Source organism: Sinocyclocheilus rhinocerous, unplaced genomic scaffold (assembly GCF_001515625.1).
Source record: "Sinocyclocheilus rhinocerous isolate Xijiao unplaced genomic scaffold, SAMN03320098_v1.1 scaffold410, whole genome shotgun sequence".
Classification (NCBI taxonomy): Eukaryota; Metazoa; Chordata; class Actinopteri; order Cypriniformes; family Cyprinidae; genus Sinocyclocheilus; species Sinocyclocheilus rhinocerous.
The window spans coordinates 396591-415651 of NW_015637147.1; the positions used below are offsets into that span (position 1 = coordinate 396591).

General features: G+C 39.0%; 1 protein-coding gene across 3 annotated transcripts in view; it reads right to left on the reverse strand.

The window, feature by feature from the left end:
• The window catches only part of LOC107748615 (citrate lyase subunit beta-like protein, mitochondrial), a 67886-nt gene that overhangs the window by 23531 nt on the left and 25294 nt on the right, over nucleotides 1-19061 (reverse strand). For 2 of the 3 annotated variants that reach the window (XM_016563492.1, XM_016563491.1), the window contains exons 2-3: nucleotides 18933-19001; nucleotides 9496-9706 (exon numbers count right to left, since the gene is read on the reverse strand). In XM_016563492.1, the coding sequence (XP_016418978.1) occupies nucleotides 9496-9706; nucleotides 18933-19001 (280 nt within the window). The remainder of the gene's footprint in view (nucleotides 1-9495; nucleotides 9707-18932; nucleotides 19002-19061) is intronic. The other variant, XM_016563495.1, reaches the window with a different exon arrangement.

A 19061-nucleotide genomic window follows, 5' to 3' on the forward strand; every position in this document is an offset into this window, starting at 1 on the left:
TTAGGTTTTATAGACTTAACTTAAATTCACAATAAAATACCGTATTCCATTAACTGACGTAATGTTAATAAACCAACATATTGAAGTGTTAATATTTGTTTTGAACCATTGTAATGCAGTGATAACCACCAAAACCTTATTCACTCCTGGGACCTCAAGACACAGCAATGACGTCAAACTGCATTGGTTGTTGCATCTTGTGGCAATAAATTACATTTTGTTGCTCACGCAAAACTGAAGTATGTTTTTTATGACTTTTTTGGTGCTTATTTTACCTTTTTGAAATTTGACAGTTCTTTCTCAGTCTCCTTTCATTGTACGCCAAAACACAGCTTGAACATTATTCAAAAAAATATTTTTTTGAGTTCCACAGAAGAAAGTTAGTCACACAGAAGTTTATAACAACACAAGAGTGAGCAAATGATGAGAAAATTCTCATTTATTGGTGAATTACCTCTTTAAAGTGAACTAGAAAAAAAAAACAAATGTTCACTTGTCCTCAGATTTCACACACCAGATATTTCAAAAACATGTACAGATGGTCCAATCTATCGTGTCATAATATTTAATTTACATAAAAAAGCAAAGATGATGTCAGAATTGTGATGGTTGAAGAAATCTTTCAATCTCCTTCTCAGTCATCATCTCTTTTATTCAGTTCCAAGCAATCGGGACCACCCTACTTCACTGACCCTTCAATAAACTTTACCCTAGTATGACTACACAGTTCACACAGTTCACACAGTTAATGCATGACACACACATGCCACAGGGCTGACTGGCAGGCAGTTTCTGGCAGCACACAGGGCACACAGGCTCACTTATGCTGGGGATCCATTTTCTGGGTGATTGCCGTTTGTTTCTCTTGGCTGTAGAGCGTCCTGTGTTCCTCAGCTGCACTATTTGATGAGAGCCCTTTCTACTTGAAGGAATAGTTCATCCAAAAATAAGCATTCTGTAATCATTTACTCACCCTTGTGTCATTCAAAATCTGCATGATGTTCCTTCTGTGGAACACAAAAAGAGACCTATTCCTTTTCATACGACAAAAGTGCATGGGAACTGGACTTGCTGAGGTCCAAAAATAAAAAGAGCACAATAACAGACAGACATTTTTAGTTTAGTGAAAATTCTTCCTCTGGCTTTCAAATCAGTTGTGCAATTTTAATATGGACATTTTCAAAGAAATTAAAATAAAATTTCTGTCTTTTTCTCACATATAGCATGCTTACATATTTTGGCGTTTGCTATATGTGGTCGTCATTTACTTTCACTGTATGGGGAAATAGCAGCATGAACATTTTGCCGAACGTCTTCTTTTGTGTTCCACAGAAGAAAGGAAGTCATACAGGTTTGGTACGACATGAGGATATGTAAATGATGACATTTGATCACATCAACAGCCACCCATGAGCAGTGAGCACCAGGACAGCTTTTTTAAGCAAGCTTCCAGCTCAAATGAGCTCAAAAGGCTACATTTTATTATTTTGCAGCATCTGAGATGTGGACTTCACTAACGCTCACTAAATCTACACATCACTACACTATTGCAATGCATTGTGGTGTTCCCTCTTTGAACTGACCCAGTGAGAGTGTGGCAGAGGAAATCTGAGATTACTTCAAAATGCCGGCATTGCATTTTAAGCTTCTATATCAGATAACAGTTGGTTGCATAGATTATGGTAAATTGGGAATGTTGACAGGAAGCCAAAGTATTACACTTTCAAATGAGCTCAAACTGAAATTCAAGACTACAATAGTGTATTATTAAGCAAGTCCTGACAAACAGAAAACGCATACTGTACTTGTGAATGTATACTAGAGAAAAAGATAACAGAAACGTTCTCACACAGGGAGCCACTGCTATGGAGCTTTACTGCAAGACTTTTCAGTCACAGCTGATATATGAACTGCTGATTGCATATGTTGAAATATAAGCCATGTGAGACTTTTCTTTTCCCCCAAATCATTTCATCTACTGCCACCACCAGGGCTGATAAAGAAAAGACCAAATGGTACAACATAACACAGACACATGACAATCTGCTGTGACACAGTCAAAACATTTCAGCTCTTAGAATCACACACTTACAGTAGTCAATTAATACCACTGCATTATTGACATTCTTCTGGGCTTGATTTACACTACTAAGCTTTGGGGTCGGTACGATTTAAGACTTTTGAAAGTCTCTTATGTTCACCAATGCTGCATTTATATGATCAAATATACAGTGAAAACTGTTATATTGTGAAATATTATTACAATTTAAAATCACCATTTTCTTTTTGATTACATTCTAAATGTAATTTATTCACATGATGGCAAAGCTGAATTTTCGGCAACCATTAATCCAGTCTTCAGTGTAACATTGAATCTTCAGAAATCATCCTAATATGCTGGTTTGGTGCTCAGGAAACACATTGTTTTTATTATTATTATCATTAATGTTGAAAAAAGTCTGCTGCCTCCTGGCAGGATTTTTTGATGAATAGAAAGTTAAAAAGAAATAGAAACAGAAAACGTTTGTAACAGTATAAATGCCTTTACTGTCACTTGATCAAAAAGGAATATTACTGACCCCTTTGAAAAAATTATCTGTTCACATTTAATATTCACCTTAATCAAGTTTTAAAAACTCATTAAAAAAAGTTATTGTTTGTGAGTCAAATTTCATTCCTTCAAAGAAATAGTACTCAAATTAAATTATAAAATTATAGAATTGGTTATATATTTAAAATGTTATTTTAAAATGAATAAATAGCTACAAATTGGTTAACTACTTTTTAGTAGCAGCTTGTAAAATAGCTTTTTTTTTTTTTTAAATGTAGCTTGACTGTAGTTTAAATATTTGAAACCAAGCTATTATTTAAAGCAGCTTCCCCAAAACCTTGAGGTCTGGATCATACAAAATCGGTTCTGAGAAGCAAACACATCTCCATCAGACTGGGCAGAACCAGCAAACCTGTTGCTTAGCAAGATGTTTTGCACTAGCGCTGCTGACTAAAGGAGAAAAGGGGTAGGAGTGTAGAGACAGTAAGAACAAGAGGGAGAGAAAGGAATAAAAAAAAGATCAGGGATAACCGTCATGATTCCAAGCATCAGTCGCCACCACCCGCAGGTGAGTGCATCAGATAACACAAGTGCCAATGCCAGCGACACTGAACCTCAGCAAAAGACAAACAAGGGCACACACACACACACACACACAAACATACAGACAGCCATCACAGCTCGAGTGTGCCCGTTAGCAGGGGGATTTATTCTCTACATACAGTGCCGGGGGAATTCTGGGAACTAGAAAAAAAAACAAATGTTCACTTGTCCTCAGATTTCACACACCAGATATTACAAAAACATGTACAGATGGTCCAATCTATCGTGTCATAATATTTAATTTACATAAAAAAGCAAAGATGATGTCAGAATTGTGATGGTTGAAGAAATCTTTCAATCTCCTTCTCAGTCATCATCTCTTTTATTCAGTTCCAAGCAATCGGGACCACCCTACTTCACTGACCCTTCAATAAACTTTACCCTAGTATGACTACACAGTTCACACAGTTCCTATGACAAATGCATGACACACACATGCCACAGGGCTGACTGGCAGGCAGTTTCTGGCAGCACACAGGCTATCAGAGTTCACTTATGCTGGGGATCCATTTTCTGGGTGATTGCCGTTTGTTTCTCTTGGCTGTAGAGCGTCCTGTGTTCCTCAGCTGCACTATTTGATGAGAGCCCTTTCTACTTGAAGGAATAGTTCATCCAAAAATAAGCATTCTGTAATCATTTACTCACCCTTGTGTCATTCAAAATCTGCATGATGTTCCTTCTGTGGAACACAAAAAGAGACCTATTCCTTTTCATACGACAAAAGTGCATGGGAACTGGACTTGCTGAGGTCCAAAAATAAAAAGAGCACAATAACAGACAGACATTTTTAGTTTAGTGAAAATTCTTCCTCTGGCTTTCAAATCAGTTGTGCAATTTTAATATGGACATTTTCAAAGAAATTAAAATAAAATTTCTGTCTTTTTCTCACATATAGCATGCTTACATATTTTGGCGTTTGCTATATGTGGTCGTCATTTACTTTCACTGTATGGGGAAATAGCAGCATGAACATTTTGCCGAACGTCTTCTTTTGTGTTCCACAGAAGAAAGGAAGTCATACAGGTTTGGTACGACATGAGGATATGTAAATGATGACATTTGATCACATCAACAGCCACCCATGAGCAGTGAGCACCAGGACAGCTTTTTTAAGCAAGCTTCCAGCTCAAATGAGCTCAAAAGGCTACATTTTATTATTTTGCAGCATCTGAGATGTGGACTTCACTAACGCTCACTAAATCTACACATCACTACACTATTGCAATGCATTGTGGTGTTCCCTCTTTGAACTGACCCAGTGAGAGTGTGGCAGAGGAAATCTGAGATTACTTCAAAATGCCGGCATTGCATTTTAAGCTTCTATATCAGATAACAGTTGGTTGCATAGATTATGGTAAATTGGGAATGTTGACAGGAAGCCAAAGTATTACACTTTCAAATGAGCTCAAACTGAAATTCAAGACTACAATAGTGTATTATTAAGCCAGTCCTGACAAACAGAAAACGCATACTGTACTTGTGAATGTATACTAGAGAAAAAGATAACAGAAACGTTCTCACACAGGGAGCCACTGCTATGGAGCTTTACTGCAAGACTTTTCAGTCACAGCTGATATATGAACTGCTGATTGCATATGTTGAAATATAAGCCATGTGAGACTTTTCTTTTCCCCCAAATCATTTCATCTACTGCCACCACCAGGGCTGATAAAGAAAAGACCAAATGGTACAACATAACACAGACACATGACAATCTGCTGTGACACAGTCAAAACATTTCAGCTCTTAGAATCACACACTTACAGTAGTCAATTAATACCACTGCATTATTGACATTCTTCTGGGCTTGATTTACACTACTAAGCTTTGGGGTCGGTACGATTTAAGACTTTTGAAAGTCTCTTATGTTCACCAATGCTGCATTTATATGATCAAATATACAGTGAAAACTGTTATATTGTGAAATATTATTACAATTTAAAATCACCATTTTCTTTTTGATTACATTCTAAATGTAATTTATTCACATGATGGCAAAGCTGAATTTTCGGCAACCATTAATCCAGTCTTCAGTGTAACATTGAATCTTCAGAAATCATCCTAATATGCTGGTTTGGTGCTCAGGAAACACATTGTTTTTATTATTATTATCATTAATGTTGAAAAAAGTCTGCTGCCTCCTGGCAGGATTTTTTGATGAATAGAAAGTTAAAAAGAAATAGAAACAGAAAACGTTTGTAACAGTATAAATGCCTTTACTGTCACTTGATCAAAAAGGAATATTACTGACCCCTTTGAAAAAATTATCTGTTCACATTTAATATTCACCTTAATCAAGTTTTAAAAACTCATTAAAAAAAAGTTATTGTTTGTGAGTCAAATTTCATTCCTTCAAAGAAATAGTACTCAAATTAAATTATAAAATTATAGAATTGGTTATATATTTAAAATGTTATTTTAAAATGAATAAATAGCTACAAATTGGTTAACTACTTTTTAGTAGCAGCTTGTAAAATAGCTTTTTTTTTTTTTTAAATGTAGCTTGACTGTAGTTTAAATATTTGAAACCAAGCTATTATTTAAAGCAGCTTCCCCAAAACCTTGAGGTCTGGATCATACAAAATCGGTTCTGAGAAGCAAACACATCTCCATCAGACTGGGCAGAACCAGCAAACCTGTTGCTTAGCAAGATGTTTTGCACTAGCGCTGCTGACTAAAGGAGAAAAGGGGTAGGAGTGTAGAGACAGTAAGAACAAGAGGGAGAGAAAGGAATAAAAAAAAGATCAGGGATAACCGTCATGATTCCAAGCATCAGTCGCCACCACCCGCAGGTGAGTGCATCAGATAACACAAGTGCCAATGCCAGCGACACTGAACCTCAGCAAAAGACAAACAAGGGCACACACACACACACACACACAAACATACAGACAGCCATCACAGCTCGAGTGTGCCCGTTAGCAGGGGGATTTATTCTCTACATACAGTGCCGGGTGGTTTGAGGGAGCTCGGAGCTGATCACAGAGGATCCGAAAACAACATCCGTCCACTTTCACACTTCAGTGGAAGAGGTGGCCCCTCCCGGCAGGGCTGCGTAGTCTTGCCATCTGGAGAATAAATCGAGTGTGAAGTACAGTATAGTTTGGGACCAAGCTCCGTGGCGGCAGCTCAGCAGTCAGTTCATTAGTTCCAAACTTCCAGGGATTGGAGCTGGGAGGGGGGCAGTGCGGAGCGAGGCTGCCACAGAGAGAAAGAGGAGGCGGGCAGGGAAGAAGAGGGGGGGAAAGGAGCCGTTGAGTGGAATGCCCCAAACTGAGCCGCAGTCTATAGGGCATCTCTGCCACAAAAAACACAAATAAACAAACTCGCCCCCGGAGCGAAAAAAGACAGGTGTAGCCATCAGCCCCTGCTGGAGGAGAGAAAAGGATGACTTCCCACCCCTGCTTATCAGTAAGGAGAGATATTTTTAAATACTAAGTGTGTGCTAGTGTGTGAGTGTGAGTTAAGCCTTGGTCCTGAGTGGCAGTGGCAGTCACTCAGTAGTCTGAACCGTCTGTCACATGGCACCAAGCGGGCAGAAGAGGGTAAAGATTGGCACAGGTTTGCTATGGGGGGGGGGGAGCACAACAATGATGCTTATGGCACACAGACAAGATCCAATCATCAATTTAAAACGAACAAACAAACACTTTCAGCATTTTCATTCTATGAAATCATCCTCATTTATCAATGTACAGCATACACATGCCATGTGTTGTGTTTCCAACACAATTCAACGGTGTTTTTTTATAAAAGGACAACAACAACAATATGAAAAGGAACTAAAAGACTTTGAAATGTTCCAAAATCTAGCGAGCTGCCTTGCTGCCTACTAAGGAACCTCATAAGGGACTAATTCAGAACGCTCTACCTAGGCAGCAACTCTTTTTGGCATGCAAATAGTGCTCTACACGGAACACTAAATTGACAGCTGATTTCTGTTGAGTCTGACGTTAACATGTTGCTAAGACAGAACAGAACAATACTATAAAAAGACAAACAGAACAATACTCTAAAAAGCATAAAATACATACTACACTCAAATATTGGGTTCAAATATATCCACAAAAAAATGGAAAGGTTCAGTATTGAATGAAATTACATTTTATGTAGGTTTTGGAACAGAGCATGTGTAGTATTCAGTAAAACATTAGTTCATTTAAGTTCAAACTTCATCAAAAGAATCAAAATAAACAATTCTTTCAACAGTTAAAGGGACAGTTTAATTAAAATTAAAACTTAAATTATCATTAACTTACGCTCGTGTTGTTCCAAACCTGTAGGTTCTCTTCTGAGAACAGAACTTTTTATTTATTTATTTTTCGGCAACAGGGTCATATCTTTCAAATATCTGTTTTAATGTTCCACATAAAAAAAAGAAAGTCATTTCGTTTTGGAACAACATGAGGGTGAATTAATGACAATTTTCATTTTTTGGCTGAGCTATTCTTTATACTTTGTTCATTATCCAATCTGTAGGCTCTCAGCATATTAATTTAGAATTAAAATGGTTTGATGCTGGAGCTGTGGCCTTGTTGCTAAAGCATATGCCCCGGTACATTAAACTATGGTTCTAATATCGGGCATGAGAGTTTGAATCTAGCATTTCCATCTCTCTAGTTATTATGTCCTATTCCATCTTCATTCTCTTCTCAATAGAATGTAACAAAAGGCCCAAATATGTAATAATTTTAATTCAAAATATTACAAAATTCAAAATTTAAAGATTCTATCAATGATCAGCAATACAAAACTGAATAATTGCATACAAACCTGAATAATTTTAAATAATGACACAATCTGAATGCGTTTGAGCACTGAAGTATTACAGGAAGACCTTGGTTAAATCAGTTCCTCAATGAAAAAAAGTCCTCAGAACCTGTGCATGTGTACAGTTTGCGTTCCTTTTCCGTCCTCCTCACCGGCCCATAAAAGAGTAACCGAGCTGCGGGAATAGTTTCATTTAGTGGCATAAAAAAACAAAACATCTATCTATAGGTATACACCAACACCCATGGATTTCCAATTGCCAGGATGGGGAAAACAGCTGAGAGTGTGGGAAGTGAAAGAGCGGGTGCAGAGGAGCGAAGTGTGTTTTATTATTGAGTTAATAACTCATTTTTACATTACGCAGTTGTGTGCTAGCAAATAAATAATGGATCACAGCTTTCCCTGTACCATGCCAGGCTCTTTAAAGTTAACATATGGTCTTTAAAATTGACTGCGTCTTGTACGAAGGATTGTAAGTGCTTTTAGTCTTGACAGATTTATACCATCAAAAAGCCGAGGAGCAATGGGATTATTTCTAAAGCTCTTCGCAAAGTACATTGTTATTTTTCGAGAGTGAGTTATTCGCATTTTTATCAGGGAGACTACAGAGAGCATTAATTCTATCAGCCCTGACAGGAACATGAGCTAGCGAAAAGAAACCCGCTTAGCTCAGAGAGGGGACCTGAGACCCTTCTCTAATGCCATTTTCTCCCCTCTCAGATCACCTAGTATTAATATTCCTCAACAAAATAATCCTATCTGGGCAGAACCCCACAGAAGAACTGAATTTTGGCTCAGCAATCTTATCTTTTTATACTTCTCAATTTAGAACAATGTTAACGTTGATATATGTCAGTATGCTGACACAGTAACAATGGCATGTTTTTATCCTTTGAGCACATTTTTGACACTTAAAGGCCGTCAAAGATGGATCAAGTTGTAACTAAAGCTCTGAAACAACACAAAAGACATGAAAGCAGTAAGCCAGCTTTAGTGGATGCTTTCTTGAAACCTTTTCCCCCACTTGGTTGTGATAAAGAAATTAGTGGGTGTTGGAAAACATTGGGATCCATCACCTTTTTTTAGGGGTCATAGTTTAGGCTGTATGTCAAAGTGTTTCCCACTCAAACAGGAATAGCCTCTGGCCAAATCAATCATCTTTATTAACATGACTTAAAAACCTTTGTTAGCTGACTCCTTTCCACCGGTTCTCCTTTTAGCTCCTGCTCCAATCACGGTTTCATGGAGAGGTAAACAGGGCCAATTGGCTGGCTGTGTGGGCGGGTCGAGAATGCTTTTAACCTGCAGCATCTGCTGAAGTCCTGCTGTTTGCTCAGTGTGAAGTGGGCACCTTGTTTCAAGTGAATGTGATAGGGGGGCATTTTTGCCTTTATTGGCACATAATGGGACGGAAATGTGCTTGTTTTAGGCATTGCGCTTAGGTAGCTTTCTTTGGAGTGATTAAGGATCAGCACCTGGCTAAAAGTGAGCTTTAAATGATGAGGATTTTGTGATTATGTCTCACAGAGTCAGGTGTTGGGTGAAGAATGAAAGGTTAGGGTGGTCGGTACCTTCTTGTTGAGGGCGACTCCATCCTCACAGTCCAGAACGGCGCAGTCCACGTCCAGCGAAGTCAGCTTCCGCAGTTTTCTCTCGTCGTTGCCGGGAACATACAGCACGGCACGCCGTGGTATGTACTTCAGAGAGGTGCCAGGAGTATGATGGGAACGCTGGCTAGACTGACACCAGGGAACCGCAGACAAAAGTAGACGACTTATCCCCCTAAGAAAATTCAAGATTTGATGATCTTGTCTCATCTATTAATTTACATTAAAAACACAGACACAGAATCACTTGAATACAACTTGTCTATGATAAGCATGCTTTTAATTTCTGTATTTAATTTTGATATCATTCATTTAATTTTTTTCCCATTTAATTTCATCATACAACTGTCCTAATATCAAAATGAATAAAAAGGTCTAATGAAAAGAATGAAATTCTTGAAAAGAAATCTTTAGCATAATGTTAGTTATTTCATTAAAAAAATACTGTTATTAATATTTGAAAACTGTCTGCCACCTAAAATCATGTGGTTCAACCAACATGTAGGAAAAAAAATAAACAGGAAATAATATCATACAGAGGACACCTGTAGACCCTCATGACTGTGTGTCAGGGTCAATAAGCATCTTAAAATAGCAGATAATTTGACGTTTTACAACAAGGCAAGGTTAGTTCAGTTTGTAAAATCATGTGGTGCTACACAAACACAATGATATTTATGAATAAATAATTCATGATTAAAAAAAAATCATGTTACCATATATAATTTAAAAATAAATAAAGTAAAAAATAAAAACTTTTTGAAAATAATGTGTAGTGTTTGATGTATTTACGTATTACGTTGCATTTAACCAAAATAGGTCATTACTTTTTACTTTAGAGTTAAACCAGATGACATTTTAGAGTCATTAAACTTAAACCTTTCTTGAAAATAGTATTTCAAAACCATATTTTATAGATCTGTTGTAGCCATCCATTTGTTTGCTGATCTTTCTTTATGCCTGCACACATGTATATAAAAAAAACACCTCTGGCTAATCTCAAGTACTTAGCCTGAACTTCAATTTCCCTTCCCAATCTTTACAAACTGAAGAAACAAGGTTTGTTTTCCTTTCAGTCCTCTAATGGATAAGCACTGCTGACCTGAGGCTGTTATCTCCGACAACATCAGAGCAAACGTTTCTTCTCTAATGCTAATTCACAATGGCTTAGCAATCACAGCTGAATAAATCTATTTAGGGCCAAGCCAGTGCGATGTGAAAGAGACTTGGGAGAGATTACATACCCCAACACAACAAAGTTAAGACAAGACCACAAATCTTTCTGGTAAATGACTTCTAGAAGCTGTCAGATTTCGGTTCCCCTGTGTCAGGGCTAATAGAGGTGTGCGTTTATGGCTTAATTTCCACATTTTATCACACACTAATAACCACTGTTATGGCTCAGACACGTTTTAATTGTTTTTTTTCGGTATGTCAGGGTGTTCAAACAATTAGCGTTAATAAATGCGCCAAATAATTGGTATCACATACAACTAATTACAGCCGGGAACAGTCTTTGCCTGTCGGTTCCTTGCGATTGCACATGAAGGGACCGTATTAGTTGACTGTATTCCTTTCCACCCTGACAAAAAGAAGGGGGTAGCATAGTACTTTAAGGAGGGAGTGAAGGGGTGAAGTATTCTTTTGGTCTTTGTTGTCAAAAGAAGCTAAAGTCACTTCAATAGCCACTTAATCCAATCCTTCACGCTTACAATTGCCCTCAAGAACCAAGCAAACATATTCTCGACTGAGATGATGCAGCTATACCAGGCAATTAAAATCAATTCAGGTAGTTATGGCTGCGAGCACTTTGCGGGCCTAAGTACACAGAGACTCGGCAGGGATTCTCAATACTATAGTGTTCGGATTTGGTCAGTGACACTAGCTCAACAAGAGGAAGGAGGAGGAGGAGATATGCAAAACCACACTCAATGCAGACAGAGAGAGGGGAGGAACTTGCTAATACTCAAGACCCTCAAACCTTACAGTGCCCGGATTGGCAATAAAGAATACAAACAGCGAAATTGGAAAGAACAATCTCAAAGGAGGTAGAGGGCATTATGCATGTACGTGTGTAGGGGGTTGGCGAAGAAATGGGTACAGCAAAAGGGGGAGGGAGGATCCAAATTAAATCTTCTACATTCAATGCATACTGCTGCAGGGTGAAAATGTTAAAAAGCCATTTTAAGTGAGCACTTGAAAAAGAAATAAATTATCTTGTAAGTAGGAGGCTTACAAAATGATGGCACTCGTAATTAAAGAATAGATTTCATAAAGGAGCAGAAAAAAAAAGTAAAAAACCTCCATGGGGGAAGAGAGGGGTTTCCGTGATGGATCGTTATCAGAGAGAGAAAGAGAGCGGGAGCAGATCGCTTGACGGAGGTACAAGGGGTCTAATAGAGAAACGCCATTCAAAGCTACTCTCCCTCTATGCCTTTTTAAACACAGTAGGGGTTTCACTTTGCAGCAACCTAGCTGCCACGGGGAAAGAAAGGAGTTTGCTTTGTTTAGTTGTTACTCTCTCTTTTATGTTTGAAGGAGATAGAGGAGGGAAAGACAAGTCGGTAAATTCAGGAAAGGTTTTTTGGTGTTCTCCGAGGGTGGCGTTTTGAAAAGCAAACGGCTGGCCTCTCACGCGAGAGAGCGTGATGATGTGTGTGCAGCAGGGAAGGACGCTGGCTGTGTCTTCATGTGCTGTAGACATGCACACGTCCATGTCATGGTCATATTAATACATGCATAATCATCATGCTTCTAATAAAAGATTTCATACGAGTTGCATGACAATACACACACAAACGGATGATCATGTTAGAAGAATAAGTGTGTATTTCACGCTCTCATTCCTCTTACACTATATTCATCAATGTCGAAGGGATAGTGCACTCACCTAATGTCATTCCAAACCTTCCACAAAAGAAGATTTTTACGTTTTTAAAAAAGTGGTATTGTTTATCCATACAATGAAATTAAAATGGCAACCAATTAAAGTTTTTGGGACCTAATATTCTGTTTTGCATAAGAAAGTCAGGTTTGGAACAGCATTAATGAGTAAAAGACCACAGAATGCTCACTTTTGTATAAACTATTTCTTTATGGATTATGGATTTCTAGAAGCATTTTTGCTCGGTAATCTGTTGCAAAAAAATTAATAATTTATGGTGGCAAAAATTTATCTAATTTCTTGTTTTGGAGATGATCTTAATTTTTTTTCAATTACATAATTATGATAAAAATGGGTTAAATACAAATTGGATAATAGACAGAAAACCCTATTCAAATCAGTTAGGTCAGTGATTCGAAGTCCACTTAGCACATTTCAAATCCATTTCATTTTAAGGGGTCTTTATTCAGCACAGAGTATTATAATTCATTCTGACTTGGGAATTTAATTCTCAGGTGGAGAAACTGATTGACAGAGACCAACCAAAGGAAAAAAAATAGTAATAAATGTCTGCTTTATTCGAATGAGGTTCTTATTCACACAGACACTCTGAACCACATCACACAAAGAAATTACATCTTGTCTTTTCTTTAAATAAAATGTTTGCAAACTAAATGTTTTTCTCATGGCTTTTAAGCGTATTGATGCTATATAATAGCAATGCAAACACTGCAGATGTAATTAGTATTAGCTTATGCAGCAGATTGCAATGTTGGCTTACTGAGCCATGAAAGTCATAAAACTTTGTGGCATACCACTCTCACATTATAAACCAACCGGAATCCTGTTTAACAATGGCTAATGAGATTTTTATACCAACTTTCACCATACTAATTCATTCACGAAAGTCACTGCAGGAAAATGAGCTTATCTCCCAGTGATTTATTTGATTACATGATTTGCCCACTTCTCATTTGGATCCGCACTTAGCTAAGAAAACCCTGAAATTAATACACGTAAGAGTAACTCAAGTGGCCAATATTAGGTGTACAATAATTCACATAAAAAGCAACACAGACCATGGGCAATAAAAACAAGAAGCAATAAATGTTATTACTGCACTACAGCAGCTCTGGAACCATTTGGAGAGGGCTGGCCTTCCCGGCCAGATCCGTACAGTGCTTCCGAGATACGCAACCTGGACCATTTTATTGTTACATCTGTCCGCCATTTTTCCCTGTCATTAAACTATGATATATGTTTTATAAGTTCAGCAATCCCTAATGTAGACAACATTTCTGCAGTCCTCAATTTTCTGGACTTGAAAGGCTATGATAACAGGGTGGTTAGCTTAGCAGTTAGTGCTACTGGTGATTTACTGGTGAGAGTTCTGAGGTTTTTTGCTCTTTGCTGCTTTTATATGCTTTTGGACTGGCCTGGTCCTCATTAAATGTAAGTCTGGCTTCCCTATATAAGAGGACCAAGAGAGAATACAAAAACCTCTGGTGGTTTCGTTGGACATTGATTCTGCTCAGCTGTAGCTCTATTACTGTCCTACCAAACTGCACTGTTGCATCTAAAAAAGAAAATGTTGATCATTAACATTTCTCAGATGTTCTTATTTAATCTCAGATGTTCCTTCTCCTCTTCTAAATTTGAGATTAGACCCTAAGGAGGAGGTCTGAGAATGTATGGGGTCGTATACCATCACTTTCAAAATGCCAATTTACCAGAAGACATGATGTGAAGATTTACTGCACGACTTTAACGTTGACATAAGTAGCTATTATATTTTTCCTAATGATACTGCAAGCTAGCCGCACAAACTAAGAATGCACTCGTTTAACCGCCCACTGTGTTCACTCTGGCTAAAAACATGTTGGTGACATTTTAAATAATAAGTGCACCAGTCCTATGCTGCAACTTGCATCTGCATTTTATGATAAATAGACCAGCATTTCATCTTAACTTGCACTGACAAAACAACCAATAGGCCAAATCTTCTTCAAAACCCCACAAAGGGAAATCAAATGATGGCAACAAAAATAAAATAGCCTTTTAGAAAACCCTGTAAAAACATAAAAGTCATTTCCAGACAAAATAAACAAAGATTTCTCTTCTGTTTTGTCTGTTTCCTACAGCATCGAATTTCAGCCTTTGAACTCCTGTGTTTCATGTATTCATAAACAGCCCTGGACACGGCACCATGGATAAATATGTTGTCCAATTTAACCTCCCCCCCTTCCCCATCTCATATAAGCACTGTCAACCACAGCTCTTTCAATATGCAGATTTCACAATTATTTCCAGTGTCTGGCAGCAACAGCAGTAGCTGTGTCTAAAATGCACAAAATTAAATATTTGTGTTTCTACTCTGCGATAATCAGCATCTTTTTAATATGCAAACTATTTCCAGGAACTGTTGTGTTTGGGCTTTTAAATTAAATGTAGGAATGGGGTGGGAGGGAGTGGATGAAACAGAAGGTTAAAAAACAACAAAAACAAATCAATGGCGTGATGCATAAACATGAAATAAGTTCGGAAGACGGTGCAGAAATAAACGGTCAAGGAGTCATCAATATTTATCCCATTTCCAGGCCTTGTCTTGCCCTCCCACCTCCTTCTGGCACCAGGCTAAAACAATCCCAATAAAAGCTGCTTCTCAGCATGGGATCGGCCTTGTTTTCCAGTCGGAAGACACAAGGTGCCAGTGCTAAAATATGTGGCCAAATTAACTGTGGGGCACTGACGATAGTCAGAGAGGCAAAGTGAAACTTTCTTCTCTCTTTTGCCACCTTACCTCCCTCCCGTTCCAATCCTTCTCTGGGCTGACAGACAAATCTGATCCTCTCGTAACAGGATCAGCTGGTGACCCTGGCAACAATATCCCAGAAGTTGCATGTTCTCTGCTCCACCATCGTTCCCCTTGCCGCTGCCTCATTAGAGTGGATTTTACACCCTAATCTGCACAATGAGGGTGAAGTCATAGCAGTTATGTGCACTGGCCTACACATCTACCTGTAATCCTTGTGGAAAAGGGTTGCTCACTCTCTCTCTTTCGCAAAGCTGCACACAGACAAAGGTTGACAAACCGCAAACTCTAAGCTCTAATTCTTCTCCACACAAAGGCTCAGACTACAGACGGCTTAGCTGTCAAGCATCAGAGTGTTTTTGTTTCCTGGACCAAAGACTCATGACTGCCTTCAGCACGAGGAACATCTATATCCAATTCATCACACCATAGCAAAATAATAACGCCAACCTGTTGTGGAAAGTTACCCGGCCCCGAAAGAACTTCTGCAGATGTGTGCGCTAATAACCGTCATAAAATCTAAAGTTTCAAGTTTCCACAGCGGGAACAACACTGAAAATGTTCCCATTAATTTTTCTTTAGAAATAATTGAGTAGGGTCCATCAAAGGGAGGGAGCAAGCAATGGGTGTGGGGAGGGCAACAGGGTTAGCTTTTAACTTAGCATTTTTATTGACTCCGGGAAAACAAAATAAGGGATCCTACTAAGAGTGTGCACTCGGCAATAGCCATTCAGGCCTTTGGAGCTCCATTGTAGCACTTTGAAGGGTTTGAAAGGAAACCCCACTGGTGAAAATCCAGTGGAACATCTCCACAACAGAGCACAACTGTTCCCTTCGGCTTGAATGGAAGGGACATAAAAGGGGAGATGGACTTCTGAGGTACAGCCAGAAACAAAGGCAACAAAAGTGCTGATCATGAGGGAAAGACACAACTCATTGCGGCAGAGGGGCATGGAGAAAAAGAAGCCTTAGACAATGGCACTCATGGCCAAGTGACACACTGAAGAACCGAAAAATCTACACAAGAAGTGCTTCCCTCCCCACTTAACAAAAAAACCCACAAGGAACTGCTGGACAGCTGAGGGGCCAGATTGTCCCAGAGGGGGAAAGGACAAGGGAGAGAAACAACGCCAGACTGACAGGAAAGTATAGCCAGAGAAGTGAAGAAAACCGCAACAGTCAGAGAAACTGACAAGAGGAGACACAAAAAAGATAGGGGGGCTTGTTTTATTTAAGGAAAGACAGGAATATTCAGGAAGAAAGAGGCAGAATAAGAGGGAGGAAGTTGCTCCTCTCTTTAGGCACTTTAAAAGGTGAAGCTCGATCTCTGATGCATTCCCACAGTAAGAGCTCTGCCACAGCGCCACTATTCCTGACGCCCCACTCTGTTCTTTTCCAGGACTTTTGAAGTGCCTCTTTGTGCATCAACACAATTAGCTTTTAACCCCCCGAGAAACATTCATCCCCACCCACTCGACTATTCAACATGTGGACGACTCTTAAAGAGCTGATCGCCTTCATCTCGTCCTGATAAAAAGGCCCTCGTGACTCCACACATAAATAAATAAGTCTCATCTATAATTATCATGCCCTCCACTAACATTTCCCCTGCTTATTCCCGACAATTTGTTGGAACTGAAAATATTGTTTTACCAGAACCAGCATGCGTTGTCCATTTTAATGGGTGGCAGGGCTTCATTTACAGTTAAATCGTGTCACCTCCAAGACTGAGAGCATCTGAACACAAGCCGGCGAGGAGGAGAGGGGGGAGTGATTTGTTTGACATGTTTTTAAAAAATCTCTCCAAATGATGGCCGCCTCCCCTTCGCACCAGGTAATTTGCATGCTCCACAGCCTGAGCCTGAAAGATTAATGCTGATATGCATACAGAAAGAACAAATTTTGAGATATGCATAACGTGGTTTGAAACGTTCTGCACGTGCCTGTCCTTAGAACATATGATATGCAAATAAAACTACTTTATTTGAAACTTGTTAAGAAAAACAAAGTGATAGTTTACCTAAAAATGAAAATTCTGTCATCATTTACTCACCCTCATGTCAGTCCAAACCTGTATGACTGACTTTCTTCTGTGAAACACAAAAGAATATATTTTGAAACATGTCTCAATGTCCAGGTCAGACGGACAAAAACTGTCAAAAAATCCTTTAAGTCACATAGGTTTGCAGCAGAATGAGGGTGAGTAAATGATGACAGAATTTTCATTTTTGGGTGAACTAGCCCTTTAAGTTAAATGGCAATGCATTAAAATTTTAAAAGAACATGAATGTAATTGTTGTCAATTTGAGGACAGAATCATATTTCAAAGATTCAAAGAATCATAGAATCTCTTAATATAAAAAGAGAGACCCAAACCTGGAAAAACTATGCAATGTTTTGCTGCCAATTTTATCATCAGATCACCTAGAAAAGTAATAGACTGCAACAAACTCTTTGATTTGAATAACAAAGTTACATGTTGATGTTTAATACTTGTGATTAGAATTTTGTTCAAAAACTACCACCCTAATAGTAAACCTTGCCTTAGCAAGCATCAGTAACTAGAAAATTAATCATACTGTCATGTATGCTTACAGCAAAAATCACAGAGCGGAAAAATCAAAATAAGATCTACTGTTTCCCCCTGGCTGATGATAGACAACATCCCAACTTGCACATTCCAAGTCAAAAGGTCCTGGTGATTGAGGAGTGGACTGCTCCACACAACCAAGAGGAGCCTACTTTTAACCCACGACTCTTTCTTTTCCTTTCACTTTAGCTGATTAATGGATCAACGCTGTAATTGATTAGTGGCAAGGTGTGAATTTAACCAGAGTTCAGCGGCAATAATGGTCTCCTGACAATAGCAGTCAGCGTAAAATGTAAAATGATAGCCTGCAGCCTGATGGCCATCAAAGGACAACAGCCCACATAAAGAAGCCGGCTATTCTCTGGAGCGCTGAATTTCTTTGGGCTCTTTTCTCTTGGTAATGCTGTCAGTTTAACTGACAGGAACCATTATGGACGGTGCTTGTCAGCTCACCTTCATAAAACAAGCTGTAAAACAGCAAATAACAGGCTTATATGGCTTCATTATCTGAGGCACTCTAAATCACAGTGGAGCCGCTGGGTTCTTGTGTGTGTGTAGGGTGTGTGTACCATCCCTTCAGTTCAACCCTCAACTGAGAGGGCAGACAGGGCGTTTTCAGAGAGTAAAAAGAGAGAGACAGAGAAGTTGAGTGGGACAGTCTCTTCTCTAAGCGCTAATAAACCACCTCCTTTTCATCAGCTACAACAGTGAGAGAGGCCCCTTGCCACGTTCACCAATCATTATCCAACACTTTATTAATTAGTCCACATCCACTCGCCTATAGTTCCAAACCGATGTGATCAGGGGCATCTAATGTTAAGATAAAATGTCCTCACAGTGGGAAGCAACTTAAGTGGAGCGGAAAAGAATGAGGAGGGAGAAAGAGATCGGGAGACAATGAAAGATAGAGAGAGAGAGAGAGAGAGAGAAAACATTGTGTTATAATAAAAGTACTGCCCCAGTGAAATTATTTAAAAGGTAACGCGACAGAACGGGGTGGTCTAGGCACAGATGGAGACTGCATCTGGGAGTTGGAACCTTTTGCCACTGCAGCACGCTTGACGAGCAATCGGTTTTATTTATTTAATGCAAATAGATCCGGGCCTTTCACTAACCTGTCAGCGGGGGATGTGAGGTGTCGGCCTGTTTGAGGTGCTGAGCGTCTCTGACTGCTCGCTGAGGTGCTGCAGGGAAATAGTGGAGGTGGAGGCAGGGCTGTCATGATATCAGATCTTCACTACATG